The sequence below is a fragment of the Vombatus ursinus genome, unplaced genomic scaffold (assembly GCF_900497805.2).
Source record: "Vombatus ursinus unplaced genomic scaffold, bare-nosed wombat genome assembly UNPS02014818.1, whole genome shotgun sequence".
Taxonomy (NCBI): Eukaryota; Metazoa; Chordata; class Mammalia; order Diprotodontia; family Vombatidae; genus Vombatus; species Vombatus ursinus.
This window is the reverse complement of record NW_020954596.1, coordinates 54,865,691-54,876,759: the sequence shown is the minus strand read 5'-3', so window position 1 is coordinate 54,876,759 and position 11,069 is coordinate 54,865,691. Positions and strand designations below refer to the sequence as shown.

General features: G+C 34.0%; 1 protein-coding gene across 1 annotated transcript in view; it reads left to right on the top strand.

Annotated features, from left to right (window-relative positions):
• Window positions 1-11,069, top strand: part of GABRA2 (gamma-aminobutyric acid type A receptor alpha2 subunit) — a 125,381-nt gene that overhangs the window by 108,146 nt on the left and 6,166 nt on the right. The window contains exon 9 of the mRNA XM_027836354.1: window positions 6,178-6,380. Coding sequence (XP_027692155.1) covers window positions 6,178-6,380 — 203 coding nt within the window. The remainder of the gene's footprint in view (window positions 1-6,177; window positions 6,381-11,069) is intronic.

Here is an 11,069-nt window from a genome sequence, read left to right as displayed (position 1 = left end):
AGAGAGAGAGAGAGAGAGAGAGAGAGAGAGAGAGAGAGAGAGAGAGAAAAGAAAATGAAGGGAGGGTTAGTAATCATATACTTTGCTCATTTTTTCAGCCTATTTCTTGACTTTTAACTTTATATTGAAGTTGGGTTCTGCTCCCTGGGACATAAGGAGGTACTGTCATAAAATTTTTGCTGCTGTTCTGGGGGTAGCTTGCTCTGGGAATCTCCAAGTTTTTGGTGCTTCCAAGGTGGTGTGATCCTGGGAAAGGTATGGCCACAGGTCTCCTGGTCTGTGCTGTGGTCTTTGTTCACAAAAGATTCCTGGTTTCCTTCAGCCACAAGCACATGCTAGTGCTCCTCTTTTGCTTTGGAACTGTGACCAAGGCCTCTCCTCCCTTATGACTGAATAATAGTGCTCCTGTTCAATCTGGAGCTTCAGCCCCAAACTGTGTAGAGTTGCCAATTAGTGCCAGCTATATCCAGTGACAGCAGAGTCCCTTGAAGTCTTTTTCTGACAAGTTGCGTAACCCTTTTCCATCTCTGGACTGAGAGCTCCCAAAGCTGCTCCTGTTGTAGCAGCAGCTATTGCCACCTCTGCTTGTCTGGGCTCTGGCTATACTTTCACCCTGGTCTCACAGACTTCTCCTGATGATCTCTTAAGTTTTCTTAAGCCAATTTCAAAGATTATACATTGTGACCAAGTAGGATTCATACTGGAAAAGCAATGATGGTTTAGCATAAGGGAAACTATTAAAATAATTGATTATATCAATAATAAAAATAACAAAAATCACATGATGATGTCAATAGATGCAGAAAAAGCATTTGATAAAATATAACACTCATTTCTACTAGAAACATATGAAAGTATAGGCACAAATGGAATTTTCTTTAAATTGATAAGAAGCATTTAGCTAAAATCATTAGCAAGCATTACTTGTAATGGGGATAAGCTAGAAGCCTTCCCAGTAAGATCAGATGTGAAACAATGATGAACACTGTCACCAATATTATTCAATATTGTATTGGAAATCCTAGCAATAACAATAAGAGAAGACAAAGAAATAGAAGGAATCAGAATAGGGAATGTGGTAATAAAACTATCCCTTTTTGCAGATGATATGATGATATACTTGGAAAATACTAAGGACTCAAGTAAAAAGTCAATTGAAATAATTATCTCTACAAAGTAGCAGGATATAAAGTAAGCCCACAGCATTCCTTTATATAACCAACAGGATTCTTCAGGAAGAGATAGCTAGGTAAAATAACTATAGACAGCATAAAATACCTGGGAATACAAATATCAAAAGAAACCCAGGATCTATATGAAGAAAACCCTACAAAAATTCTTACACAAAAAATCAGATTGAAATAAATGGAGAAATATTAATTGTTCATGGGTAGGCAGGGCCAATATAGTAAAAATAACCATTTTACCAAAATTAATCTATATATTTAATGCCATACTAATTAAATTACCAAAAATAGTGTATAAAGCTAGAAAAATAAAGTTTTCTTAGGCTGGAAAAATGTCTCAACCCAAACTTTTTATTGGATCTGGCATTCAGAATGTTTAGAGGGGAATGTTGGGAGAATTCTGTTGGGTGGCTGCCCCTAATCTATCATTTTGTCTCTGTCTCTCTAGGAAGATGTTCTGTCCCATTTGTTCTTATTTTATGACTTTAGCAAACAATTCTAAAAGATAATTAAATCTAGCTGGCTGTTAATCAGTGGGGATCATATTGATGGGAGCTCATGAATAATAGTGAATGAAAAACAATCTTAGCCCATCAGACTTGCACCTATAATGCTGAGGGGGAAAGTAGCCAATCAACCTTTCAGCACCATGCCTGCTACTTTAGTTTCATAGGATAAGTGAACTCCAAACTGTGTTTATATTTATTTATAATTCAAGGTATTAATAGGTTAACTTTCCAGGTCAGATTCTACCAGGTAGAATACTAGAGTGATCTCCCCTATTTCCCCAATAGGGAAGAAAACCCACTCTCTGTTGCTGTCATGGTTCACAGAGATAAATTCTTTTGTGTATTAGATAGATCATACCACCTTAGAAGAATTGAAAAATTACAAGTCCCCAGAATTATCCCTGAAAATAGTTGCACAAAAAAACCTGAAGCTTGGGATAGTGCCCCCTCCACTCCTGAAAGAGAAGCCTACTTTATCATAGAGTTAAAGCCAAGAAGTAGGCTGGAAAATGAGCAAAGAGCAGACAAAGATCCCAACTATAGAAAGCTACTATGGTGACAGGGAAGATCAAAACACAAACTCAGAAGAAGACAACAAAGTCAAAACTTCCACATCCAAAGCCTCAAAGAAAAATATGAAATGGTCCCAGACCATGGAACAGCTCAAAAATATTTTAAAAAATCAGGTAAAAGTGATAGAGAAAAAATTGGAAAGAGAAATGTAAGTGATGTGAGAAAATCATAAAAAAAAATAGTCAAGAGCTTGGTAAAGCAGGCACAAAAATACTGAAGAAAATGACAACTTAAAAAACAGAATAAGTCAAATAGTAAAAGAGGCACAAAAATCAAATGAAGAGAAGAATGCCTTAAAAAGTAGAATTGGCTAAATGGGGAAAAAGAGCCCCAAAAATCCACTGAAGAAAAGAACACCTTAAAATAGTAGAATTAGTAAAATGGAAAGGGAGGTACAAAAGCTCACTGAAGAAAATAATTCCTTAAAAATTAGAATTGAGCAAGTGGAAACTAATGGCTTTATGAGACATCAAAAATAAAATAAAACAAAATCAAAAGAATGGAAAAGTAGAAGAAAATGTTAAATATGTCATCAGAAAAGCAACTTACCTGGAAAACAGATCTAGTAGATGTAATTTAAGAATTATTAGACTACTTGAAAGCCATGATCAAAAAAAAAAAAGAGCCCAGATAGTTCCTTTCAAGAAATTATCAAGGAAAATTTCCCTGATATTCTAGAACTAGAGAGTAAAATAGATCCTCTCTTTAAAGAAATACAAAAATGAAAACTCTCAGGAATATTATAGCCAAAATCCAGAGCTCCTGGGTCAAGCAGAAAATATTGCAAGCAGCCAAAGAGAAACACTTCAAATATCATGGAGCCATAGTCGGGATAACACAAGATTTAACACATTCAACATTAAAGTAACAGAGGGCTTGGTCTATGATATTCTGGAGATTAAAAGATCAAAAGTTACAACTAAGAACCACCTACTCAGCAAAGACTTTCAGAAATTCCTCATGAAAAGACCAAAGCTCAATAGAAAATTTGATTTTCAACTGCAAGGCTCAAGATAATCATAAAAACATAAACAGGAAAGAGAAATCATAAGAGATTTAATAAGGTTAAACTGTTTCTATTCCTATATGGGAAGATGACACTTGTAACTCCTAAACAAAACTTTATCATTATTAAGTCAGTCAGAAGGAGGATATATAGACACAGGGCATAGGTGTGAGTTGAATATGATGGGATGATTATTTAAAAAATAAAGTTAAGGGTGAGAAAAATTAATGCACAGTGAGAAAGGGAGAGATAGAGATAGAATTGGGTATATTATCTGACATAAGGCACAAAAGAATTTTTACAGTGGAGGAGAAAATGGGGGAGGTGGGGAGGAGTGCATGAACATTATTCTCATTGGAATAGGTTCAAAGAGAGAGTAACATACACACTCAGTTGAGTATAGAAATTCATCTTACCCTACAGAGAAGTAGGAGGGGAAGGGAATAAGACAAGAATAAGGGGAGCTAATAGAAAAGAGATTGGATTGGGGGAAGTAAAAGTCAGAAACAAAACTCTTCTGAGAATGGACGGGATGAAAGGAAAGAGAGAGTGGGATAAAAATGGTGAAGATAGGATGGAGGGAAATACATAGCATTCATAACTGTGAAAAAATGACAGCAAGTTTCTCTAATAAAGACCTTATTTCTCAAATATATAGAAAATTTAACTAAATTTATAGAAATAAGAACCATTCCTCATTGATAAATGGTCAAAGTATATAAACAAGCAGTTTTCAGATGAAGTAATCAAAGTTATCTATAGTTATATGAAAAATGCTCTAAATCACTATTGATTAGAGAAATGCAAATTAAAACAACTCCGAGCTACCAGCCCACACCTATCAGATTGGCTAATATGACAGAAAAGGAAAATGATCAATGTTAAAGAGGATAAGGGAAAATTGAGACACTAATGCACTGTTGGTGGAGTTATGAACAGGTCAAATGATACTGTATAGTATTCAGAACTACGTCCATAGGGCTATAAAACCATGCACGTAGCTTTGACCAAGCATTCCCATTACTAGGTTTGTATCCAAAAAAAAAGTAAAAAAAAACAGAAGGAATTTTATATGTACAAAAGTATTTACAGCAGCTCTTTTAGTGGTGGCAAAGAATGGGAAATTGAGGTGATGTCTATCAATTGGGGAATGCCTAAACAAGTTGTTATATATGATTGTGATTGAATACTATTGTGCTATGAGAAATGATGAGCAAGATGCTCTCAGAAAAACCTGTAAAGACTAAAGAGTTACATGAACTCAAGTGAACTGAAATGAGCAGAACCAGAAGAACATTTTATACAGTAACCAAATTGAATGACTTAACCCTTCTCAGACAATGATCCAAGAGAATTTTTAAGGACTTATGATAAAAAAAATGCTATTAATCTCCAGAGAAAGAACTGATGGAGTCTGAATGCAGATCAAAGCATCCTTTTTCTTTTCTTTCTTTATTTTGCTTGTTTTTTTTAATGCTATGTTTTCTTTCACAACATGACTAGCATGGAAATCTGTTTTGCATGATTGCACATGTATAACCTATATGAAATTCCTTGCCTTCTCAAGGTAAGTGAGGGCAGAGGGGGTAGAGAGAGTTTGGAACTCAATTAAAAAAGGAATGTTAAAAATGTTTTTACATGTAATTGGGGAAACAAAATGTTAATTAAATTTTTTTTAAAGTGTTAAATAAATGCTAATTTCATGATTGAATATAGTATTTATAATAAGCTAAAGTTTTGGTTGTGTTTTGTTTTTGCTAAATTAACATCTAGGCCATGAATTTAACATTCTGTCTTTCTACCCGTCTCTGTGGAGAATAGCAAAGAAAAAGGAAATTCTTAGTTATGATATTTATTCTTCTCAACACATATGCAGACTTATTGTCCCACTTCTTTCTATGTTGCCTCATCCATAAAACCAATTTTAAAAAAAGCACTCTCCCAAAGGAAACATGTTTTTAAAAAATGAACAAATTTATGGAATTATGTTTTGTTGAAATCTGGTGTTTTTTTAATTTTAAAAATTTTTATTCTGAGTTATCTTCATTTTCTTCTTTCTATTTTAAATTCCATTATTTTTTTTAAAAAAAGATTCTTTCTTTTTCTAGTTAATTCTGTTTAGACTTCCAAAAATGCTAAGCAAGCCAGAATTACTCTCGTGTGATTCTTACCCATACAATGTACTCAAATATACTTAATGTATTGATAACCTTTCTACAATGGCCAATAGTGTGGACACTCAACTTTCTCATTTCCTGGCATAATTGGGGTCTTTGAATAATAAGTCAGTGGGAAGTGTCTCAGGACATTTTTCATTAAAAAACAATGTCAGTAGGTCAATTGAAGTGCTTGTCTACAGGCAGGAAAATCAACTCCATTCTCACATGTTTGGTTAAGTTTATTAGCTAGAATTTATTTAGAAGGAAAAGAAACAGATCTGTATTAGATGGCATATTTCATTCCATTTCCATTCATTTTTTTTTCTTTTTTATGTTCCCAAACCTTAGAACCTTAGTGCTGACAGAGTAATTAATAAATGCCAGGTGATGAGGATTTCCAGAGTTTTAAGACAGATGTGTATTCTAGGTATATATATACACACACACACATATATATAAAATATATATATATGTACACACATATATAGATACATACACACATATACACATATATACATATACATACAAACATATACATATACATACAAATATTATATGTATAATATATAATATATATATAATATATATATGCACATATATATATATAATGTCCAAGATAACTAAGAATAAGTCCTTTCTAAGGTGCCCACATATTAAAGAGAACACATAAAAAATTCATTTTTAAATGACATTTGATGCTAATATTGTGATATTGTAATTCTCCCCCCCATTTTCCTCCTTAGGAGTGACAACTGTTCTGACAATGACAACCTTGAGCATAAGTGCTCGAAACTCCCTCCCCAAAGTAGCTTATGCAACCGCTATGGACTGGTTCATCGCTGTGTGCTATGCATTTGTCTTTTCTGCCTTGATTGAATTTGCCACAGTCAATTACTTCACAAAAAGAGGTTGGGCATGGGATGGAAAGAGTGTAGTCAATGACAAGGTAAGTGACAGCTACCTTTACATTAGCAACTTGCCACATTAACCCCAAATGAACCCATTTGTAAGATATGGTTTATTATAGCTATAAATTTAGAAGAGACAGTGTTGTGGAGTGGAGCTTTAGAGTCAAAAGTATCTGAGGAAAGTCCTTCCCCTGACATACTAGCTATGAGTCCCTGGATAAGGCACTACACATCTCAATTCCACATGCAGTCCTCTAAAATTATAAGTCATAGAGTAGTTGCTGATCTACATGGATGGAGGGAATTTCTATATAGGAGTACTCTTTAAACAGTATGAAATCATAGGTCTAGGGAAATATACATTTGTATACATAAAAACAATATATGTATACATATGTAATACATGTGTGTATACATAATGTAGAGCATATAGAATATATAATGCACATGTACATTTAGATAACACATACATGTGGAGATATATATCCATAATTATATACATATATGTGTGTATGCATATGTGTGTGATAAGACTTGTAAATTCATTGATAAAGGGGACTCACAGTGAGAAAACTGCATGTTGGATTTCACTTGTGAATTTATTGGTAAATCTACCCATGTAGACTGAATCAATGTTGCCAGTTTATAGTCTCAGGGACTTAAGCCCTAAGTCTGTGCCAAGAAGAAAGAATGTATCAGAAAATTATTCTAAAGTTTTAAAGATGCAGATTAGCTGACATTTTTGAAAGTTTACCATTAAAAAATCTATTCTTAGACATGCACACAAGGATATAACAGGTATGATTTTATTATAATAAAATAATTATTTTATTACATGATTCATTTTTTAAAAATTTTCATTTATAAAATCAAGTTTAGCTGCTAATAAAAAATAAAGTTTTATATGAGAGGCAGCACAATATGGTATATAGAGAGACTCCTCGGAAGTCAGGAACACTAAGGTTCAGATGCTACCTCTCACAAACACTGGTTGTAACACCCTAGGCAAGCTATTTTACCTGTCAAGGACTATACAACTCTCTAAGATCATAAGGTGCAGGGAGGTTGCCAACTTGCATCATTAGAGAGATTTTCTCACCTGCAAATTCTCTGCTCCAATGAAATTACAAGTTTAGTCACTGTCCCTATTTTAAAGTAAAGTTTAATTGTTTATAATATTTATAAAATGCTTAGCACAGAGCTTGGCACATGGTAAGCACTATATAAATATTAGTTATGATTATAGCTGTGCACCTAGGTAAGTTTATTATTTAAAACAAAAATATACAATAAATATTCGTTGACTGTTCAGTTATAAACAATAGGGTTTTTTAAAACTCATTAGACTAAAGAAATTAAAATATATCATAGATGTACAGGATAATGGAATATGAAGATCATGTCTATGTTTCAGAATATATGTCAATGCTCTAAATGATATACAATTTAATAGCTATGTGAGAAAGATGAGGAAAGTCAGGTGGAAATTACTTTCATTATGCTATGGCATGCTAGCTTGGACAAGTAGACCAGGCTTTCTCTATTCTTCCCTATCTTTATTGTTGTTCAGTCATTTCAGTCATCTGACTCTAATCCCATTTGGGATTTTCTTGGCAAACATACTAGAGTGGTTTGCAATTTCCTTTTCCAGCTCATTTTATAAATGAGAAAACTGAGACAAACAGGGTTAAGTGAGTTGCCCAGGGTTACACAGCTAGTAAGTGTCTGAGTCTAGATTTGAACCCTGTCCAGTCTTTGTCTGGCATTTTGTCAATTTTAAAAATCCCTTTAAATAGGATTTCTGCTCATCTATTGAAAAAAAAAACTAATTAACGTTGAGAATATGAATAGTTCCATATCTTCTGGAAATGAAAAATTATGAAAAATGTATTCTATATTCTTTATATTTCACTCACCTTTCTTGCCTTCTCAATGAGCAGAGCAAAAAGTGAAGTGAGGGTGAAGATTTGGAATGGAAAATACAAATTTGGAATGAAAAAAAAAGAAATTTTTCACATGACATGTATTGTAACCCAAACATTTTATTGCAACCATGGTATGTCAGAGATAATTTACTGTACTATTGTAAATATCTATAATCCTGAAATGAAAAGAAAAATCTACTTATTACAGTAAGCTCCCTTTCTCAAATAGCTTGGCTTCCCTAGTCATTCCATTTCCTGTGATTCTTCAGTCCCTCTTTCAAGTAAAAGTTTCATTTCCCATCAGTTCCCTTTGCTGATAAGCACTACATTTAAAGAGAGTGCTCCATATGAATATAATCAAGGTTCGAATTGTTTTCTTGGTCTTCAACCTAGTTGTATATCTAAGATGAAGCATGGAAAGTATTAATGAAAAAATCTCATAAGCATAGAAGTGTATTCATTGGACCTAAAGAAAATCATGCAGTGCAGCCATTGAAATCATGGTCTTCACCCAAAAGAAATGTCCATGTATTTGTTCTTTATTTAATGTTGTCTTAGATTTAGCTTTCCATAGGAATCAATATTCCAGTAAAAAACTAAAGTGTGTCTTATTGGCAAATGGTTGTGATATAGGGAATAAACAGGACCCATGAGCTCTTGGTATTGGTAAACATGGGTAGGAAAAGGTGGGTTTTTGTGGTTTGAAGGTCCAAATTTTTTGCAAGACTCCATCCAACCAGTATCCAGCTTGTATGCCTTATGAGCATTCTGGGAATGCTGCCGCTTATTCTCAATCTTTTGTTACATAACCCTTTAATACATCCAAACATGCTTTTTAATGGCTATTAAAGCATTGATACACCTGGGACCTTTCAAAAAGTTTGACTGACCCTGTTGACTACATTTTCCTTAAAGTTCTTTCTTTTTTTCCTGGGTTTTTATGACCTCCAAGCCATTTTGTGTTTATTTGTGTGTTTTCAATTCTATACTATACCCTCCCTGCCTGCCTTTTGAGGTCTTCTTCATTCTTCCTATTCTTTAAGAAAAAATGTTTCCCAGGATTCTGCTTTGCACCTCTTTTTCACTCTCTTCTTCAGTACGTGCTCAAATGACTTTAAAAGTAAATGACACTGAAATCTAGTGGTCTGTATCTCCGGACCACATATTTCTTTGGGAATTCTGACCTAGATTTTCACTTTTCCTACTAATTATCCTTACCTGAATTCAAAGGAAATATTTAAAACTCAGCATATTCTAAAAGAAATAATCATTTTTAACTCAAATCTGTGATCTCTTCAATTTCCAGTTTTTTCATCCATTACCCAAGTTTACAATCCTGTTACTTCTTACTTTGTCCTCTCAGTCATTTCCTATGTGCAATCAGTAACAAAATGCCATAGCATTAATCATAGATTTTTGAGTTAGAGAGTTCCTTAAAGGTCATCTATGCCAAATCCCATTTTACAAGTTAAGTACAGAAGCCTAAATAGATAAAATGATTTGCCAAAAGTCACATGAATAGTAAGTGGCAATCCTGGCATCTGAACTCAACTCCTCTGATTGCTAACCAGTGCTTTTTCCAGGGGATCACATCTCTCAAATATGACTCCCCTTTTCCATTACCAGTGTTCACACCCTGATTAATATCTTCCACATCACCTGCCTGGACAAGTAGATGATTAAGACACTTTAAACTTGCAAAGTGTTTTCCTCACAAGAATCTTATGATGTATATGTGAAAGTAGTATTATTCTCACTTTACATGTAGATAAATGGAGCTTCTGAGATGTTGTGACTTGCCCATAATAACAGTTCTAGAGAGCATCTGAGAGGGTTCAAATTCACATCTCCTGACTCTAACTCTAGTATTCAACCCACTCTTATCATTCTGGCTCACTTCCTAACTGGTCTCCCTAGCCCCTATATCTCTACACTCCAATAAATTTTACATATAGCTAGGTGAGAGAGTGGATAGAGTTCTGAGCCTAGAGTCAAGAAGATTTGAGTTCACATCCAGCTTGAGAAATTCCCTACCTGTGTGACCTTAGACAAGTCATTTAACTTCTGTTTGCCTCAGTTTCCTTATCTGAAAAGAGAGATAATAATAGCATCTATTTCACAGGGTTGTTTTAAGGATCAAATGACATAATAATTGTAAAGTGCTTGGCAGAGTGCCTGGCATATAGTAAGGTTATATAAATGTTAGTTATTATTAGGTTAATCTTTTTTATACATACAACTGGTTATTTTACTCCAATACTCAAAATTCTTTATCGTTTCCCAATTGCTTACTGAATGAAAGCACAGATTCCTTAAGTTAACATGCAAACCACCCACCCCCTTGCAACTTGAAGACTCCGTACCTGTCTGTCCATATCTCATAATATTTCTTTATATGCAGGGTACTCTCTACACTGACTATGCTATTTTTTTATATTACCTATGTTACTTTGAGTGAGTCAGTTAACCTATCTTGGCTTCATTATGCTAATCTACAAAATTAGAGTTAGAATAGACTATCTTTAATGGCCCTTCCAGTATTTTACCTCTTATGTGATTTTAGAATAGGTATAGTTAGAGATAAGATGATATAATGCACAGAGTGCTGGACTTGTTATCAAAGAATCTTGGGTTTAGTCAGTCAATAATAATTTTATTAAGTGCCTACTATGTGCCAGGCACTGTGCTAAGCCCTGGAGATTCAATAGCTCCAACAGAGGAGACCATAAGAAAACAAATATTTACAAACAAGCTCTCTCTCTCTCTCTCTCTCTCTCTCTCTCTCTCTCTCTCTCTCTCTCT